The following is a 21,937-nucleotide window of genomic DNA, read 5'->3' as shown; positions in this document are numbered from 1 at the left end:
TAACTGCGCTGTGTCCCTGCTTATGTGTCACAGAACGTGAGGGTAGCAGAGTTATTATAACTCTTGGAGAGCAGGTATTTTTTTTTCCCAATTAAGGAAAGCAAATGGCGAACCCAGCAGTAAAGCGTAGCTGGCTGCGTATGATTTAGCAATGTTTTTCACGCAGCTCACACGTCTACACAGGCGTAAGGACGGACACAGGCTGGACAAATAGATTTGTTTTCAGTTTTTTCCCACCAACAGGCAGCACTGCGTATATTCTATGAATAATAACTGTGTTGTGGCCCTGCCTATACAATTCTTTCCCTGCAGTATCAATGGAGGGTGCAATGCTCTGCAGAGGCGATTTTGAGAAGCCCAAAAAAAATGCAGCACAGCCAACAGCAGCCTGGACAGTACTGCACACGGATAAATATGGCCCTAGAAAGGACCGTTGAGGTTCTTGAAGGCTACACTCACTCCTAACACTCTCCCTGCCTATGCAGCACTTCTGTCCCTAATGCCAGGTGCAACGGTCTGCAGAGGCGATTTTGAGAAAAAAAAAAAAATCCCACTGCTAACAGCAGCCAACACACAGCTATCAGTGGCCCTAATAAGGACCTTTGGGGGGTCTTGAAGCCTACACTAACTACCAATTCTTTCCCTACAGCAGCTCCGGTATAAACAGCACTGTCCCTCATCTAACTCACACCGCATCTGAGGCGAGCCGCGGGAGGGGCCGACTTTTATATTAGGCGAACACCTGATCTCGCCAGCCACTCACAGCAGGGGGGTGGTATAGGGCTTAAACGTTGCAGGGGGAAGTTGTAATGCCTTCCCTGTCTTTCAATTGGCCAGAAAAGCGCGCTAACGTCTCAGGGAAGGAAGTGAAAGTAACCAGAACACCGCATGGTGTTCGTCACGAATAACGAACATCCCGAACACCCTAATATTCGCACGAATATCAAGCTCGGACGAACGCGTTCGCTCATCTCTAGTGAGGACCCCAAAGGTGACTGGGCTCAGGATGCCCCCGACAGACCACCAGTAGAGAGGAGGGTCTGACCAGACTGTTAGGAGGTGTAGGACCAGTCAATGTGTGAGGGCACACAAGGTGACCGGGCTCAGGACCCCCAACAGACCACCAGTAGAGAGGAGCCTCTGACCAAACCATTAGGAGGTGTTGGGACCAGTGGAACCATGAGAGCACACAGTGGCAGGGTTCAGGATGCCCTTGACAGACCATCAGTAGAGAGGATCATCTGATTGCCCAACAAACACAAGCAGCTCCAACTGTTTTGTTGTCCGCCATCCAGAGACAGGTGGCGCCATACACAAGCACCTGAAAGTCATCCCAATGACTATTGCTCCTGAGCTTTCACAGTGATAGTCGTTCAGTGAATGGAAGCAAGCCGATGTCTTCAGTCATTCATCTCCATTCAATGTGAACAGGCAGTTGCTCAGAGATGTATATCTGCCTTTTTACATGAAGCAAGAACTTGTGGAATATCCGCATCAAAACCCTAAATTTTGATCAGGGTTTTGATGCAGATCCACAGCACAATTCATCCTTTCAATCCAGAGATAAGTTATAGTCCCCTGTATCTGTCTGAACCATTTCCAGGTGCTTGGCTGGAGGGCATTTGGTCTCATGGCGCCCATTACATGTCCGGCCTCTGACATCCACCATCGCCTCCGTTTGCACTGATATTTTGAATAACGAAACTGGACGCTACGGAGGGGAACGCGGTTGTCTTCAGCAACAAATCCAGGTTTTGTTTGGGCGCTGACGACGGACGTGTTCGTGTCTGGAGACCATGGGGTGAGCGCCTCAATCCTGCCTTTGTTGTGGAGCAGCACACTGCCTCCTGCTGGTGTGATGGTCTGGGGGACGATCGCATACAACAGTCGGTCACCCCTAGTAGTGGTACGAGGGACAATGACAGCTCAGTGATATGTTCAGGACATCCTGCAGCCACATGTGTTCCTCTCATGGCGGCTTCCAGCAGGATAATGCTCGGCCGCACACACAAGGGGGTCACAGGAAGCCCCCACAACATTGTCACACTTCTGTGGCTGCCCGGTTACCAGATTTATCACCAATAGAACATGTATGGGAACATATGGGATGTCGACTTCCACAGCCTATGAGTTTGCATGATCTAGAGGCTCAGTTACAGTAATTGTGGAGCGATATGCTGCAGGATGCCATACAGAACCTGTATGCCTCCATGCCGACCCGTATCACATCTTGTATCCAAGCTAGAGGTGGTACAGCAGGGTACTAGAGCCTCCATGCCCACCTGTATCACATCTTGTATCCAAGCTAGAGGCGGTACAACAGGGTACTAGAGCCTCCATGTTTGCCTGTATCCCATCTTGTATCCAAGCTAGAGGTGGCCGAACAGGGTATTAGAGCCTCCATGCCCGCCCGTATCACATCTTGTATCCAAGTTAGAGATGGCCCAACAGGGTACTAGAGGCTGCATGCCTTCCCATATCACATTTTCTATCCAAGCTAGAGGCAGCCCAACAGAGCACTAGAACCTCCATGCCGGTTTGTATCACATCTTGCATCCAACTTAGAGGCGGTACAACGGGGTACTAGAGCCTCCATGCCCGTCCGTATCACATATTGTATCCAAGCTAGAGGTGATCCAACAGGGGACTAGAGCCTCCATGCCCGTCCGTATCACATATTGTATCCAAGCTAGAGGCAGTACAACAGGGTACTAGAGCCTCCATGCCCGCCTGTATCACATCTTGTATCCAAGCTAGAGGTGATCCAACAGGGTACTAGAGCCTCCATGCCCCCCGTATCACATCTTGTATCCAAGCTAGAGGTGATCCAACAGGGTACTAGAGCCTCCATGCCTGCCCATATCACATCTTGTATCCAAGCTAGAGGAGATCCAACAGGGTACTAGAACCTTCATGGCCGCCCGTATCACATCTTGTATTCAAGCTAGAGGCGGTACAACAGTATTGTGCATGTAATCACTCCACAGAAGGGATGCATTTCTTTCAATCGTTGCAAACGCAATGTCTTGAGAGCACCTGGCCATTTCGGAATGTGTTCGCACTGACTGCAAAGGGTACAGGGTAGCAGTTAAGGTGCCAGGCAGCTCCAAGAGGCAAACAGCCATCGGCTTGCAGCATTTGATATACCCTGGTAGTTTCAGCCTATTAGCGCTATTGATGGGTGGGTTCCCACGCCCCTTATGGGCATATATTTACTAGCCCTACTTGCCCCCTCAATCCTTTTCCGCTGACATTGTCCTGCCTTTTCCCATTTGTCTATTGCTTTGGTCAGTTATAAATGCTATTATGTTTGTATTTCTAGATGCTTTTATAGATTTATAAAAAACATCTGAAATATGTACATATATAATAGTTATTATTATTATTATTATTACATAGGACAGCTGTCATACACAGAAGCACCTATAAGTCATCCTAATGACTGTTGCTACTGTGCTTTACAGTTATGGTCATTCAGTGAATGGAGGGAGGCCGATGTCTTCCAGTCATCCATCTCCATTCAATGTGAACAGGCAGTTGCTCAAAGATGAACAGCTGCCTTTTTACACTAAGCGAGAACCTGTGGAATATCTGCAACGAAAATCTGCATCAAAACCTTAGACTATGATCAGGGTTTTGACGCAGATCAGCAGCACAATTCACCCTTTTAATGGATCGGATCGGCATCAAAAATCCCATCAATATCCACACCAATACTGTAGATATTGCCGCAGATTTTCTGCTACGGAAAATCTGCACCATTTCTGCTATGTGTGAACGCACCCTAAAGCCTCATGTCCGCGGGGCAGGAGGGACCCGCTGCGGATTCTCCATGTAGAATCCGTAGCGGGCCTGATTTTCCCCGTGGACATGAGGCCTAAGGGTGACTACCCACTAGCGTTTGTGAATTTGCTACGGTTTTTTCCCAGGTGTCTATGGGGCTTTCTAATGTTAAAAACGCATTGCGGCAAAATCGCAATTTACCGTGAAATCACGATTTTGCGCAATGCGATTTTTTAACATTAACAAGTCCCATAGACCCCTGGAGAAAAAAAAAAACGCTGCGAATTTTGCAGTGAAAAAGAACTGTGGTGGGTAGTCCCCCTTAGGCCGCCTTCAGATTTGGCAGAATTGTTTCGGAAATTCTTTAGTATTTATAGTACAAGCCATTTGGAGGGGATTTTAAAAAAATCTCCTTTACAAGGTGCGGAAAATTTCCGCAACAACTGCATAACGTTTTTGAAAACCGCTGCGGATTCTTAATCTGCAACATGTCTACTTATGTGGTGGAACTCAGCCCTTGAAATATAGGGGTTAAATCCCACAGCAGATCCGCAGTTAAAAACACGGTCAAATCCACACCATATATGTGCGGATTTGGACACTGAGGATTGGGTGTATATTTCCTGTGAGTTTTCTGGTACGGAAAGACCAAATATGGTCCATGTATGAAGGCGGCCTCAAGTGTTTTGTGGTACTAATATATTGACCTGTCCTCAAATAGGTCATCAATATCAGCTTGTTGGGGGTCTTGTTGGCACTTTGGTGAGTGTTCAGCCTCTTCTCAGGCCTGTGATGTCATGTTAATCGGTCACATGGCTTTAGAGCAGCTCAATTCTATTCAAGTGAATGGGACTGACCTGCAATACCAGGCACAGCCACAAAGAAAGGGACGGCACTGTGATTGGTTTTCAGTGAAGTGGCTGCAGCACTTACCCAAGTGATGCAGCCACTTCACACAGCTGATCAGTCCTGAGTGCGGAACCCTTTGATCTAATATTGATGACCTTACCTGAGGATAGCTTATTAATATTTTAGTCCCAAAAAAACTTTAACTCCTGTTGAGCTGCTGCTATCTCCCCTCCAGGATCCTCGCATTGTCTCACCTAGTAGTATAACTGGGATGGAGTCCCGTCATCCATCTGGTCAACAAGGGAAGGAGACTCCCTCTCCTCCTACAAATGGATGCTGTTGCTGGTCCATGCTGGAGTCTGCAGCAACCCTCTGGCTTCGGCAGCTTGCTTGGGCCTCACTGCTTTTCTCTAAGGCTGACCCTACTTTAGTAGCTGCCGCAGCTGGGCCTATGCTATGCTCAACCCCAGAAACTGGCATAAAAGCTTTTATGAATGCCCCCCATTATCTCCAAACAGAAGGCTCCTGGGATTCTCTCATAGCTCACCTGCTCAGCCTGCACCCAACCTTTCAGCAGGCTTCCAGGGCTTCTCTGATAGCTTCTGACTAGGCCATACCCAACCTTGCACAGACCTATGCTTGCTTGCACACTTCATCAAAGTGGCCAACTTTACAATTTGCATGCCACATCCTGCCCTTTATACTGAAACAGGCACCACCCTGGGGGCAGAGGCGTACAACCATTTGCCCATTTGAAGCACATGCGCTGCCCAGCACGGTGACCTGGTGATGCACACCTTCCAATGGCCACTGTGTCTGGTGATGAGGTTAAACAATGTCCACACAGGTCATGTCAGAGACTGTTACAGTGACCTAACTGCATGGTTGTACTCAATCATAAAGTTTCCAAAAGAGTCGAAGTAGCAAAGTGCCCAGTGTTAGTAGAGGGTCTCTATCTTTAGATGATTGATAACGGTGCCAACTCACGCATAACAACTTCTGATGTCACTCAAGAATATTTTAGAAGATACTTAGACGGATTATCCATTATTAGAAAAAACACACCTGATTTCTATAAAAAACAACACCCCACCAATTGTATTGATTTTTACTCATTTTATATAGACCATACATATTCTGCAGTGCTATAAAGTTTATCACTTACCTTGGGCTCTGTCCCCATTAGGACTTACAACCTATATTCCCCTATCAGTATGTTTTTGGAATGTGGGAGGAAACCCACGCAAGCACAGATAAAACATATAAACCCCATGCAGATGTATGTAGTCTTTATCCAGATTTGAACCCATAACCCCAGTGCCACAAGGCAACAGTTCTAACGACGCAGCCGCCATGTATGTTGTATTGCAGCTCGTCCAACTTTTACAAAAAGTTTTAAAGACATAATACCCTGTTTCCCCGAAAATAAGACAGTGTCTTATATTAATTTTTGATCCAATAGATTGTTCTTTTTTACATGTACAGCTGCCTGGACAATATTTATATTGTCCTTTTTTATTATCTGTAAATAGGGCTCAATTTTGGAGTAGGGCTTATACTTCAAGCATCCTCAAAAATACAGGAAAAGCATTCTGCATCCTCAAAAATCCAGGAAAATTCTGCTAGGTCTTATTTTCAGGGCATGTCTTATTTTCAGGGAAACTGGGTATATAACAAAAAAATCTATTCATAATAAGAGCCATGTTCTCTGCCATGTAGGTCCCAGGCCCCCTTTCCAGCGATTAACAGCTGCAGATACTAATGTGCACAGGTAGCACCAGGGATATTATGGCATTATTTGGACCGAATCATTACATTTAACACTTCTTAACACTTTTGGTTCCATCATTTTGCAGTTCGGAAAATCTAATCGTACGGCACTCAGTACAGCAAAATAATATTGGACCTCACTTCTCTAACAAGTGATATTATATATATATATACATGTGTGTGTGTGTGCTGATATCTGCCTTATTGTTGGGATTTGTATCTTTATGTACCAGTTTTTCATACAATGTTTTTCTTCCAGTTTCGATGCCCCTGTGTGGTTTACCGAACAAGGATATATCCCCCGATGCTGTGGTCCAACATTCCCTCACCACAAAGGGTTGTATAGGAAAGTTTTTAAACCAAGAGGTCTATGTGCTAAATCTCTACTTTTCAGCCCAAGATGCGGTAAGTATTTTCAGTTTTGTGCCTATTTTTTGGGAATTAAAACAAAATATACCAGCTCTATATATGTGTGTGTATATATATATATATATATATATATATATATATATATATATATTAGTATCTGTCACTAAGATTGAGTTACATAGACTCAATTAATTGGAGGTAAAGTTCTGTGTTTCTTTAGACTTTACCACCAGTTTCTGCATTCTTTTACCGTAGTATGTTGTACGTGTGGTGCCAGCTATGAGGATCAGGACGGGCATCAGCACCCGGCAAGGTCAGGTAGATGTCTGGCCCACTGTTAGAGGATGGACCCACTGCTGCTCCAGCCGTGCAAAACTTCATTTCTCACACAGATACAACATAGCAACGCTGCATGTCTGCCCGGCCGAACACCTCCTTCTGTCTTCTGCACTACGGAGAACTTTGCTTGGAGAGACGGAGATGTGGAGGAGGATTGGTGGAGGAAGGCGGAGGAGTCATACCAGTTGTGCATGCAGCGCTGATATGCGCAAGAAATGAAGCTGTGTAAGGCTTTAGATGGAGTTTTAGAGGACAGGGGTTATGTGGGGCCAATAAGGACCACGATTATGCTATGGGCTGGTGGTACTCGCCCAGGTTCAGGATGGCACGGTGATGGCAGACGGAGGCAACGCATTCTATAAAGATATAACTTTACTGAACTCTGATTGGTTTTGTCACTCCATAGGACGGTATTTGTACTTAAACATTGCATAGTATAACTGGAAATCACACACATTGCGAACTCACAGTTTACGGATTTGTAACTTGGTCTCTTTCCTATTTCATATATTCAACATTATTCATCACACGATCACCTCAGCGGGATTAGGGACTTTGACTCTCTCATCACTTCCCATTTTCATCATACTACATCTTCATCATCCTCATACTCCATATTACTATCTCCAAGGCCCATGGCATGCAACATCGTCGCCGAATGCACTGTTCCACTTCTATGGTGACGTAAGCAACTTCAAGGCTCAAGTCTCCTGCGGGAAGGGAGACTCCCTCTCTTCCTAACGGTCTGTCACTTTCAGCCCCCAGGTCATCAGGTGCACTTTCTGGTAATCACATATTTTGCATCTCTCTAGCCGGTGCTGCTCCCCTGGCAGGGGGATAGCAAGATGACAGCCCTCTATTACAACGGCAGCCACCACATCATCTGTGCTGCACTGGAGGCCCTTCCCTAATGTCCTGCAGCAGACACTGACTTTACTAGCATCGCCTCCTGCTCTGCCTGATGGCGCAGAGATAATTCTTTATATAGTCCCAAAATGACCACCAGTAGTTTTCGCAAGAGGGAGTGGGCTTCTTCGAGTGCATGAATATCGCTTGGCAGAAAAAAACACTTGCATGAGTGAAAAAAAAAATATTTTCGTGGGCATTCACCCATGCCTTCGTATGGATCCCCTTACAGAAGGCATAGAGGAGGCTCTGTTACTTTGTGGGTGGGCCACTATTTCTGCGGGGAGTCACAGAAGGGCGACAATTATTTTGTAGAGGGGACCACAGTTATCTTGTTGGAGGGCACAGTTATGTTGTAGAGGGGACCACAGAAAGCGCAGATATTTTGTGGGAGACCACAAAAATCATGTGATCCTGGAGCCAGCCCTGATAGAGATATAAGGCCATATTTATATAGGCTAATGTGATACTGGTCCAGGAAAATTGGACCAATGTTATACTTGTACACCGGCCATTTTTCCTGCATTTGTGATGCATCTCTATTAGAGATGAGCGAGCGTACTCGGAAAAGCACTACTCGCTCGAGTAATTTGCTTTATCCGAGTATCGCTGTGCTCGTCCCTGAAGATTCGGGTGCCGCTGCGGCTGACAGGTGAGTCGCAGCGGGGAGCAGGGGAGAGCGGGCAGGAGAGAGGGAGAGAAAGATCTCCCCTCCGTTCCTCCCTGCTCTCCCCTGCAGCTCCCCGCTCCATGCCGGCACCCGAATCTTCAGGGACGAGCACAGCGATACTCGGATAAAGCAAATTACTCGAGCGAGTAGTGCTTTTCCGAGTACGCTCGCTCATCTCTAATCTCTATGCATGTGATTTTCATGTGGGTTTTATTTGCATGCTGCTCTAGTTTTCATAGTTCCGCCCATCAGACTGTTCAGCTCAGAATGGGCAGAGATATAAATGCATAAAATAAAAGTTCTACTGAATCTGTCCTCCTAAAACTACATCTCCATCTGCTCAGCCCCTCCGGCTCTATAACATCATCCCTGCAGGGTGGACAGAATGATCGAGCTGACAGAATCCCTTAAAGTTTTACTGCAAAAGACTATTACCAATACAGTATAAATGTCTGATCGCTAGGGGCGCCTAACTGCTGGGACCCCCAGCGATCCCAAGAACTACACCGTAAGTGCCTTTGTAAATAGAGCAGCGGTGCCCATCCTTGGCCCCACTCATTTCTATAGGACCAAGAGAGACTGCAATCTGCCCCTGTTCCAGAAAAGTGAATGGAGCAGTGGTTAAACATGCTCACCATTGTGCAGTTCTTATAATCACTGGGGGTCCTACCGGTAGTAGTCTGCTCCCCCCAGCAATCACACATTTATCTGCTACCATCTATCTATAGGATTGGCCATCAAGAGTAGATCAGTGGTGGTCAGCCGCATGTAACTCGCGCCTATCAGCTGTTCACTGGGCCAGTGTGCTTGTGCACTAATTTCAGCAGGAAGCAGACAGCTCCTCTCCCACTGCAGTGGAAAGTCTTAGTACTAACAGGTAATATTACCATTAAAATGAAAGAGAACTTTGAGAGTAATGCCAAGCCAGTGGTCTGCAGTGGAAACTGAGCTGTCTGCTTCTTGCAGAAATCTACTAAGTGCACTGGCCTAGTGAATGGCTGATCAGAGAAGGTCATGGGCGTCAGACTTTCACAGATCTACTAGTGGTGGCCTATCCTAAGCATAGACCATCAATAGTTTACAACTGGACAACCCCTTTAATGGAAAATTACATTAACTTCATTAAACGCTGAATGGAGATTCAGTTTCTGCAGTGTAACACATTAATATAGTGTATGATGGTATTATGTATGCACAGTGTGGTGGTATTATTTGACAATGGTATGATGGTATTATTTGTCTATTGTATGGTGGTATTATTTGTCCATTGTATGGTGGTAATATTTGTCTATTGTATGGTAGTATTATTTGTCTATTGTATGGTGGTATTATTTGTCTATTGTATGGTGGTATTATTTGACAATTGTATGGTGGTATTATTTGTCCATTGTATGGTGGTATTATTCGTCCATTGTATGGTAGTATTATTTGTCTATTGTATGGTAGTATTATTTATGCACAGTGTGGTGGTATTATTTGACAATGGTATGATGGTATTATTTGTCCATTGTATGGTAGTATTATTTGTCTATAGTATGGTGGTATTATTTGTCCATTGTATGGTGGTATTATTTGTCTATTGTATGGTGGTATTATTTGACAATTATATGGTAGTATTATTTGTCTATTGTATGGTAGTATTATTTATACACAGTGTGGTGGTATTATTTGACAATAGTATGATGGTATTATTTGTCCATTGTATGGTGGTATTATTTGTCTATTGCATGGTAGTATTATTTGTCTATTGCATGGTAGTATTATTTGTCTATTGTATGGTGGTATTATTTGTCTATTGTATGGTGGTATTATTTGACAATTATATGGTAGTATTATTTGTCTATTGTATGGTAGTATTATTTATACACAGTGTGGTGGTATTATTTGACAATAGTATGATGGTATTATTTGTCCATTGTATGGTGGTATTATTTGTCTATTGCATGGTAGTATTATTTGTCTATTGCATGGTAGTATTATTTGTCTATTGTATGGTGGTATTATTTGTCTATTGTATGGTGGTATTATTTGACAATTATATGGTAGTATTATTTGTCTATTGTATGGTAGTATTATTTATACACAGTGTGGTGGTATTATTTGACAATAGTATGATGGTATTATTTGTCCATTGTATGGTGGTATTATTTGTCTATTGCATGGTAGTATTATTTGTCTATTGTATGGTAGTATTATTTGTCTATTGTATGGTAGTATTATTTATATACAGTGTGGTGGTATTATTTGACAATTGTATGGTAGTATTATTTATGCACAGTGTAGTGGTATTATTGGGAGACTATGCAACAGTTTTGGCTACAATATAGTAGTATTATTTGGGTACCAAAAGGGGATATTATTTGGGCACTCTGTGTTGGTACTATTTTGCTATTCAATAGTTACAGTATGGCAGTATTACATCCCTGAATTACTACCTTTCAAAACCCCTCCTCTGAACTATATCCTATTATTCCTTCTCAGGAAAAGCATGCATTCTTGTTCAGAAGATCTTTTAGGACATATTTCTCAATTGCCCTTTTGTTTGGTTTATATGGGGCCTACTGTACACAGTATATAGTGCAAAGGGTATACTGAATTGGGTGGGGGAAAGAGGCCATTCTTGGCTCTGAGAAGAATTACTGGAAATGCAGCTTAAGTTACAGTCTTAATTCAGTTCAAGGGAAACAATGTCTGAAAATTCACTGGATAAAATTAGAAAATGAGCCGAATCACCAGGCGGCATCATGAAGGGCGACACTATGTCGTTACGGGATGCAAATCTCTGGGTCATTCTAGTGACAAAACTCCCTCCTTTGTATGTGGTCGGAAAGACCCCGGGCTCTCTTGCTTCACCGAGTTATTGAGCAATGAAACTTCTTGGACAAGTTTTTCTTTTCTTCTGACACACTTTCACTAGGCTTGTGTACCGAGATGCTCACTTTCAACATTTTTGTGATGTTAAGTGAAAACAAATGTTTTGGCTGCAACTTTGGAGGCCTAAATCAGGGAAGACTTCAAGGACAAAAGCCAATTTCCTTTATTGCAGTTTGCTGTGCAGAGAATACACTTGTATAGAAGCTCACAATCTAATTTTCTGTCCTTATTACTGCCGCATCACCCGTCTGTTTCTACTAATCCCAAGTTAGATGGGGGGGGGGGGGGGGGAGGTGAGTAGGGCTTATTTCTTTTACAGCTCTCCTTGCTCCTAAAACTTTGTTTTTAGTCCCTGAAAACCCCTCAAAGGCTAATTTCATAGGCATGCTATATAAAAGTATTGGAGGAGGAAACGTGAACAGAGGATAAAACTAATTTATTTCTTTGAAGAAAGCAAAGACTGCCCTGAATATAGTGTTTCAGTTAAAGGCAGATGGAGCGCCAGGAACTTGGAGGAAGGACACAGGAAGCATCTGATGCAACCACAGATGGACAGGAGGATGTAACTCTGTACCATCAATCCCGATATTAAGGGACTTCAATGACAATAATTGTATTTCAAGGACCACAGAGCTTGGCTATAAATGTCTACCAAGTTTTATTCCATCTCCTAATCACTAATATGGAAATGATGGATCTATTTGGAGTGTTGGTGGCAAAGAGGTCCTGACTAGAGTTGAGAGAGCACGCTCGGTTAAGGCAATTACTCAAGCGAGCATCGGTCTTTTTGAGTAACTGCATACTCGTTTGAGAATATTCGGGGGGTGGCGGGGGATGAGAGAGAGTGATCTCTCTCACTCTCTCCCCCCCCCCCCCCCCCCCCGCCGCCCCCCGAATTTTCTCGGCCGAGTATGCAGTTACTCGAAAAGACCGATGCTCGCTCGAGTAATTGCCTTAACCGAGCGTGCTCTCTCATCTCTAGTCAGGACCTGTCCATGGGCTTCCTCCAGAAATATCAGCTCTTGGCCAAGGGTCTCAGCTCAGTAGCTGCACTCTTAGTAATCAGCTGATTGCCAGGTAGGTTTCATAAAGAGGGGTTATCTTGATGAGGCAACGTCTTTAATTAGGACAAATTGTGTGACTCAATGCTTTTCAATGGAAACTTTAGTTACATGCACACTCAGCCGAGCATTCATGTATAGGGGGGTATCAGGCGAGATAGATGTTGGCCAAATGAGCTTTTGGTCAACAGCTATCTAAGGTATGTGGCCACCCTTAGGCTAGGAACAAAAGCTTATGGGCTGAAAGTAGGTGGCCCGATGAGTCCCGGGATGTGTTATACTTCCCCCATCATTCCCCCAGAACAGGTGGACTACTTAGCGCACCGCTTAATACACTAAGACCGGCTGCATGCGGCTTCCCGCAGAGAAATCCGGTTCTGACCCCGACTGGCAACCCCACGTACCTGCTTTTTCAGTACTGCGGATGACGGCGGTGGCTCGCTGGTTAGGCAATAACTTGCTGATTGGTAGGATCTCGGCGCTGACAACCCCACCAATCTCCAGAACGGGGCTGCTGTGTCCCCCTCTGCCTATCACTGCGGGGTTTGCTTCTCCCCCTGCAGTGATATTAGAATGAATGGAGTGCTGGACAAGCATTTCCGAGCAGCGTTCCATTCATTTCAACGGGGCTGACGAAGAAGCTCAAGCACTTGCCATTCAGGTATCTTGGTAGTCCCATTGCAAATGAAGGGAGCTGCAGCACACTTGCTTGACCAGCGCTCTGTTCAATCTCCTCCTCACTGCAGGCGATGTAATAACCGCACAGTGATAGGCAGAGGGGGTCATGGGATCCCTATTCCCAAAATCGACGGGGGTCTCCGCTGTGAACCCCCCACCTATCAGCAACACGGTGGATAGGGAATAACTTGAAATCTTGGTACAACCCCTTTAAAATTCGCTGTGGTTGCAAGTGTCCAATACAGGCAATCCATGACGCCCCCTACAGGAGGGATGGCTGTTGCGTTCCTAAAGCTGATCCTACAACAAGTAGTTGTACAGTATATCAAGGTCTCCACTATTGCACTAATTATTCGGTATGTATTAAATTAATTTCTGATTTTTTTTCCCCCACAGTTCCTGCACCTGGAGGTGTCCAGAGACGAGCTGGACGGGGAGATGTCAGAGAAGCCTCCAGTGCTCATTATAAATTCAAACACCAATGCATACATATTTTTCACCATCAACTTTCCAGCCATCCTTCATGTAAGTATTAGCCTCATCCCCCGGTCTGAATGTGTGCATTACTGCAACATCATATGGGATGGATAGCAATGGGAAAGATAGGACTCTGGGCAATGGATCTGTTAATGTGGAGGAAATAAGTAAGCTCCTCTGAATTCTAAGATCTCTCTCTCTCTCTCTCTCTCTCTCTCTCTCTCATCTTTCTCTATCATATCTCTCTCTATCATATCTCTCTCTCTCATCTCTCTCTCTATCATCTCTCTCTCTATCATATCTCTCTCATATCTCTCTATATCATCTCTCTCTCATCTCTCTCTATCATATCTCTCTCATATCTCTCTCTCTATCATATCTCTCTCATCTCTCTCTCTATCATATCTCTCTCTCTATCATATCTCTCTCATATCTCTGTCATATTTCTCTCTCTATCATATCTCTCTCATCTCTCTATCATCTCTCTCTCTATCATCTCTCTCTCTCTATCATCTCTCTCTCTCTCTCTATCATATCTCTCTCTCTCTATCATATCTCTCTCTATCATATCTCTCTCTATCATATCTCTCTCATATCTCTCTCTCTCTCTATCATATCTGTCTCATATCTCTCTGTGGTCACAGCACACCTCCTCCCCCTCCCTGTACAGGCAACCGAGCATTCTACAACACTCTCCCATAGCTTTCAATGAGTCCCCGCTTGACCACTGTGTCTATAGCCCATGAGGCTACTGTAAAGACATCTCTAAACGCTGTTAACAGCAAATCAGACATCTACAGGAAATAGAATTAAAAAAACATCCCCAATCGGAAAATAAAAACCGATTAGAAAAATGGAAAATGTTTTACTGTCTGGTTTAATTAGTAATAAAATATTGGTGATAAATTACCTTTAAGATATGACTTAAAGTCTTCCTATAGTCTTGTGTGCAACCAATGAAATCACATTGTGATATTGCAATAAATGACAAGGCCATCTGACAAACTGACGCCCACTACGTCTCCCAAACTGAACTCTGCTACATTTGTATCGGATGGCTCCTATTATATGCTGAATGGTGACTTTGTATCACTTAATGTTCTCTCTATTTGCTTCTATATATCAGTATCCGGAGTTTGTAATCTCATCGTTAGAGCTGAAGTCCGAATGGAATATTTTTAAAAAAGATCTGCCCTTGAATAGCGAGGAGCTTCTTCAGTGGGCGAAGGCGAATTTCTCCGAAGTGACCTTCTTTGCTGAATTGCAAAATCCAAAGATGATTTATCTAGATCTGAAGAAGGGTGAGTGGTGATATTCGCATTTAGTCCGGCTTCACACGAGCATAGGCACATTTTGCGCTGGGCTTTTGTGGAATGAATTATGCTTTTTGCGCTCACGCATTCCTGTATTTTACTGTACTTTGTGCTCCTGCCAGGCATGTTCATTTGCTCATGGCAAGCAAATGCACCAATTAAATGGCTAATTAGTTCTAGATGTGTTCTTTCTCCTGCGGAATTACGCAGTGTGTCATGCATCTCCTTGCATATTGCGCACATTTGCGCACCCCTATTGACTTCTATGGTGCACAAATATGCCGAAAAATAGAACATGTGCTTTTTTTTTGCATGACTGAAATGCGCAAATGTGAATGAGCGCATTGAATGCAAATATGCCCGTGTGGTCTGCCTTATACATGTGTCAAGATTGCAACTTTTTGAGGGTTTGCACTTTCCACTTTGGGAAAGTAGGCGGGGCCTGGTATTCAGGGGCAGGGCCTCACATGGCCCAGCAGATTTATTATAACTTACGCTAAAAGCTGGCGTACATTATTGCTGAAACCTATGAAAGCTTATAGCTGCCATAGGGTTAAGTCTTGCATATGGAGATGCCGCAAGATGCGACAAATGTATTAACCCTTTGCAATCCAATTTTAGATTCAGGGTTTCCTAGGGGGCTTTCTCTTTCTGCCTTTATACAATGGCGCCATCTGCTGGATAGAGCCAGTACTGCAGTATGGGACATGCTGGAGAGGTCCCCGACAACAGAGCGACCAGTAATATACAGTAAGAATACCCTGCCGGACGTCTTCTGACATCAGAGCTGTATAGGCTTCAACCAGAATGTCTTCAGACGTCAAACAGTGGATTGGAAAGGGTTAATAGGTTGGCATCCCTGGCGCAAACTTTACTTAGAATGGCATATGAAACCGCAGTCTAAGTAAATCTGCCCCAATGCATGTAAACATATCTTAGAGGGACCCTTATGCTATATTATTTCCGCTATACATCTGCTATGCAGTAGAATATCGTCTGTTACCCGCCATATCACGTCTGCCCTATCTGCTTTATCTCTCATATCTCCATTTCTGACCTTTTTGTTTTGCAATACTACTATTAAAAAATGCCATTACCGTTGGCATAGTTGTGCGAGGGCTCGTTTTCAGCGGGACATCTTGTAGTTCCTAGTAGTACTCTTTTGTAGTTCATTTGACTTTTTGATTGCTTTGGGTTACATTTTTTTGGGAGGTGGCATGACCAAAAAAAAACGCAGTTCTGACATTGTGGGTTTTTTTCTGACGATGTTCACCATGCAGAATAAATAATGTGTTACTCTAGATAGATCAGAATTTTTTGGATGCAGAGATCCCAAATATGATTTGGGGGTTTTTTTGTTTTGATTTTTTTTTTTTTACTATAAATATGGCAAAAGTTTTTGTAAACTTTTACAGCTTTTTTTTTCTAATAATTAATTAACCCTTTTTTGATTCACTTTTACATTTTTTTGAACTTGCAATTGTTTGATCGCTCATACAGTATAAGGCAATACCAAAGTACCACATTGCACTGCATCCTGACAGGTAGTCTGTCAAAATGTGCCATAGGCATTTCTTGATAGGCAATCAGTCATGACAGTCCTGGGGGCCTACTGAACGCCCCAGGCTGTCATGGTAATCAAATGGCACATTGAGATCTCCTTGCGGGGAGGGGAGGGACATTCGGGACCCATAAATATTGATCAGGGCCGGGGAGGGAGGGGGTATGGTACCTGCAGTTGTTCTTCTCTGCTTACCACTTGATCTGCTGGTTCCAGGCCCTGTTTTTGGTCAGCCAATCAATCTTCAGGCTACCTAATCCTCACAGTACATTGGTAATGTTAAACTACCAATGCACTGTGCCTACTGTCATGTCCATGCGGCACACGAGCACCATGCTCAGCACGGACGCAGGGTGACGTTCACACTTACTGCAGTTGTTAACACTATGCACTGCAGCACACTACACTATGCTGATCAGTAGCACCACTCCAGGGAGAAGGAAGCCTGGCCCTAACCTTGCAGGGAGGTGAAGGGTCCCTGCCTAAAAGCGGAGTCATCGCCTCCATAAAGGCCGGCCCACTGTCATCTTCCTGGGCCCAGATTGTCCCTATAGGAGCCCCTGGAGAGATGAACTGATACAGCAAAGCAATACAAAAATGGAAACAGAAATACAACTGATAGGAAAGCACAGCACTAATCTGGATAAAACAGAGATACAACTGAAAGGAAACCGCAGCACTTATCTGGATTTGGAGTAATTCACCCAGCACAGAGGAACATCACTCTCCAACTACTCCTCTATGGAACAGAATAAGCAGCAGTGAGGAAAGGGAGAGGTCAGAATATAAGGCTCTCTACCCCTGATGATTGGCAGAGCAACTTAAGAACCACACCCCCAACCTTCTCCCAGAAATGACTAATCTTCAGCATGCATCCATGCAGCATAGAAAGACAGCATACAGCAGTCTCTGCACATGGTGCATTAACCCTTGTCCTGCACAACAAGACAACAGGTCTTGGCCTTCGTCGAAGCCACCATGCCATGACACTGCTGCGACCAACGAGCCGCGACATCTGCTCTCTGATTGGCCATTGCTGATCATGTGATCGTCACTGGCCAATCAGAGAGCAGTGCACAGTATGCATTAGGTAGTTAGAAAATTGCTGCTGCCATCTTGTTAGGCTGAAAACAAAGCCCCAAACCAGAGAGGCAGCAGAGAAGAACAACTACTGGTAATATACCCCATCCCGTCCCAGTACAGAATTTTGTTCCAAAACCAGAGGGTCACTTTAAATGCATTGGTCGCAACGCAACTAGCTGCCCATTTTTCTTTCTGTTGTGTGATGGTTTATTTCTTTGCAGATAAAACTGGACCAGAAACTTGTGTGCTGCAGGATAACTTCCACGCTACAAACATTCTCCAAGCTGACTATCCTATCGTGGACATACAGACATGTATAGTCCCGAATCCAGAACCTGTCAAAAATGCCTACATCGTACATGTCACTCATGAACACCCTCATCCAAGGTACGCCGCCATGGCTGCTGGCCGATACACAGCTTCATGAGCCCGTTCACTGTATGACCCATTTCTACTGAGCGACTCCCATGTGCATTATGCGCCCAACTCTGCAACCATTGCTTCTTTGTAGACCGGTTTAGACATGGGTACTGATCAGTAGGTATTATTGCAAGTTGCAGACATCGCTACAAGGAGTAGGTGCACGACAGGTAAGTTAGAGTTCTGCAGAATTAAATGAGTCATCTGCGATTTTTTTAGGTTATATCTGAGCCCTCCATTTGGCTTATGCACCATATATTCCAAATGTGTCCATGGGGCTCCATTCACTCAAAGAATAAGAGTGCCCTTTTGGCCTTCCTCAGGGTGGTATATGTTGGCATACCATTTTTTTCCCGTGAGACAAAAAAATTGCAGCATGTTCTATTTCCATGCGAGTTTCGCACAAGAATATGCAGATGTGAAGTCTTCCGCCCATCGTATAGAACATGGACGGTGCCCAAGAATGTCAGGAATGACTCTCTGTCGCCCATATGAATGCACTCTCAGTGAGAAACAGTACTTGTCTCGGGTGGGTGGTGTTGCAATGCAAGTTCAGGAAACGATGCAGCAGAAGGAGTTACAAAAATGTGTAATATTTCTTTATAAACAAAGGAATGAAAATGAGTAATGTTGTGATAAGCAGTTATCTTTTACCATAGATCTATCTAACACTTACTACAGCTAACTAAAACCTAGGATCAATAATACTCCATGCACAATATGAAATAACAGTAATGTGGCACACAGTATCAGTAATTTGGAAAGAGATCATTATAAATCACACAGTCCATACTTTAAAGGGGTTGTACCACAATTGCAGGTTATCCCCTATCCTGTAGGGATAACTTGCTGATTGGTGGCTGATCTCGAGAACCTTGTCCCACTCTGCCTGTCATTGCGGGAGTCGTTTCTTCCCCACAGTGACATCACTATGAATGGAACTTAGCCAAGCATGTGCGGTCAACCCTCCATTCATTTCAATGGGACTAACAGCAATAGCTGAGCAGCACCCACTTGAGTATCTCTGAAATCCACTTGGAAGTAAATAGAGCGCTATTGCTCTATGTGACATCCCATTCTGTGCTAAGCAGTATAGATAGAAATACCTGCGTATAAAGCTGGCGGCTTGTAGGTATGTAAAGAAAGGGGAGGTGGGGTACTTGTCTTCAAGTTCTTGTATGGTAGATAAAAAAAAAGTAGGATTTTATGAGTTTTTGACAAGTTGCTTCAGATTGGGATAATGCTAGAAAAGAAATATTTCTCTCTTGCTCCTTTGCAGTCACAGAGTAATAGATATTAATGTGACCATCACCAATGGACCGTGTGTCAAGCCCCCCATGGTGTATTTGAAGAGCGAGGAAGGCTACAGCTGGAACATTCATAACAGCGACATTGGAATATGGGTAAGAAGTAGTTGTCTCTGTTAGGGTTCATGCATATGGGGGTTGTATGAGCCACATTACTGCAACCCTACCAGTCTATGGGACCTGGTTTCATAGGAAGGCATAAGGAGGGGTTTGCTGCTGGATTCACACAGCTACACTGAATGCCATATTTCAGAGACCTGCTTCTGGGGAAGAATACCATCGTAGTACATGGCCGGGGCTTTCACCACATTGGGGCATGAGTGGGCGTCCACCACCCTCCCAAGTGGTTCTACTGATCCAGTTGTTAAAATTCCAACCAGATCAGAAAGACCGCTTGTCTGACAGGTTCATGGGGACCTTCAGCCGTCTGGTTTGCCATTCACCTTGTAGCTTATGCACTGCACCCCCTGGGATGCCAATCTCTAAGAAGAACAAGGGTAATCTGATCGGCAATGCTCTCCAGCCAAGAAGAGGTGGAGTGATGGCTTCGCAGTTGTGTAGCTCTCTCTACTGGAGACTAAGACCTCCGGTATGCTTCCCGTGTCTGCGGCTTATGCCCGAGAGGCTTGAGTGCAACTTGCATTGGACCCGTGTATATGTTGTCTGATTCATATAGACATGCATTAGCATCTCCCATTTCTCATCCGTTATACGAACCATCAATCTGCATAGCCTCATAGGCTATAATGGATCCATTTGCTGCCCATTAATTAACAGCATATGGCCACAAGTGTGCCGGAGGCCTATGAGAGTCACAGGCTCAACGGTCTCTAACTCCCACAGACAAGTGTAGAGCGCCCTTCACATGTGCGGCCATCTCTAAGTGGCTGCGAATTGATGTGGTCAGGTGAGGTCTGACTCCTAGAGGTGGTTATCATTATCACCCTTCCACCAACATTAACCTGGCCCTGCCTTACCAACTTCACCATTGGATAGGCTGCTTGGCACTGCTATGCAACCTCCGAAAATGAAGAAAAGTAACATTTTCTGTATATGTGTAACTTGAAACTGAAATGTGTCCTCTCTCTCCAGGCCTCTGGCAATTCTACACTGCACAGTTTTACGATCGCTGCCCAATATCTGCCAGAAACTAAGGATGAGCTTATTAATGTTGCTTATTTAAATGGCGCTGCAGATCTGAAAAGCATATCCTACATACACGTCCTGGACGCCGCGTCTGTGAATCTTCCTGTTTCCTGCGGTAAGATCGAAACTCTTATTATTTTACCATATTATGACTCTTTGCCCATTTTACCACGCACGGGGTATTATATATTGAATGGATGTATAGTAATATTACTCTTCTCCTGCAGTGGTCACATGTAGCCCCCTCATGGCAATAATGTTTCATTGTGTTAGAGCCACCACAGCACTACAATTAGTCAATCGCTGTTTTCAATCATTTTATTAGCTTGTCTATTCTAGGGTTATAGGAGCTGCAAAAAAAAAGGGAGGGGGAGGGAGTTTAGCAGCGTCCAACGCTGGGAACGGCTTACAGGTGCCTCTGTTTAGGCATTAGAAGTCATTCCGAGGATTTACGCCGAACGAGGGATTTCCGGGCTGCGGCACACTTTTTTGCTGATACGTCGCACCCAAGCATGTGAATGGATGAGAGAACTCGCACCTCAATCACAGCTTTTCTTCATTCACGCGATTTTACGGTGCATGCGGGCAACCGTAAAAATGCATACGCACATTTGAAGGAGGCCTTCGCATTGGTGTAGCTGTGGAGGTTGCAGAGCTAGCAAATCACTACTTGTCCTCACCACCTTGGCTGTCTATATAGTCCACCTTGCCACATATCTATATGGTGTGTAGTCAATAAGCCGGATCTGGCGCTGTATCTCAGTAGTGGTGTCCTATATTGTAATAACGATAGGGTACTTGAATAGGAAGACTTGGATGTGCTACATGATGGTATGGTGCACGGACCCTGGGGGCCCCGGAACATGGGTGTCAATTTTGTGTTGTGACCCCTATAAGAGAGAGAGAGTGTAAACGCCAATTGTAAAGCTGAAGAGTAGCATGTGAGAAGCAGGAATTTACTTACTGCGTCTCTAAGGCCGATTTCACATCTGCGTTGGAACCTCTGGTCAAAATACCACTGCATGCAACTGGGTGGAAAACCAATGGACCCCATTTTAGTCAATGGGTTCCGTTTGGTTCCGTCCTGAGCTGGAACCATTCGGGTTGCAGGAATTCCCCTTTTCTGTTCCCTGATTGGAGCAGGAAAGCAGAACTACGAGTGCAGATGTGAAACCATCCTTAGTCCTGTGGGACCGCTGCCATTGCTGAAGTTAGGAAAGCATACTCAAAGTACCCTCCTTCTGCTTCTCACATGCTACTCTTCAACTTTACAATTGTTATCTCTTATTGGGGCCACCATGCAGAATTGAAATCCATGTTCCGGGGCCCCC

At 44.5% G+C, this 21,937-nt stretch overlaps 1 protein-coding gene across 1 annotated transcript in view; it reads left to right on the top strand.

Moving 5' to 3' along the window:
* Positions 1-21,937, top strand: part of ENG (endoglin) — a 60,833-nt gene that overhangs the window by 21,470 nt on the left and 17,426 nt on the right. Inside the window, exons 2-7 of the mRNA XM_066580579.1 lie at positions 6,662-6,807; positions 13,696-13,824; positions 14,903-15,077; positions 17,955-18,120; positions 19,433-19,556; positions 20,553-20,721. Coding sequence (XP_066436676.1) covers positions 6,662-6,807; positions 13,696-13,824; positions 14,903-15,077; positions 17,955-18,120; positions 19,433-19,556; positions 20,553-20,721 — 909 coding nt within the window. The remainder of the gene's footprint in view (positions 1-6,661; positions 6,808-13,695; positions 13,825-14,902; positions 15,078-17,954; positions 18,121-19,432; positions 19,557-20,552; positions 20,722-21,937) is intronic.

Source organism: Eleutherodactylus coqui, chromosome 10 (genome assembly GCF_035609145.1).
Source record: "Eleutherodactylus coqui strain aEleCoq1 chromosome 10, aEleCoq1.hap1, whole genome shotgun sequence".
NCBI classification, from domain to species: Eukaryota; Metazoa; Chordata; class Amphibia; order Anura; family Eleutherodactylidae; genus Eleutherodactylus; species Eleutherodactylus coqui.
The sequence above is the reverse complement of the archived record's forward strand: the minus strand, read 5'-3'. Positions and strand labels throughout refer to the sequence as shown.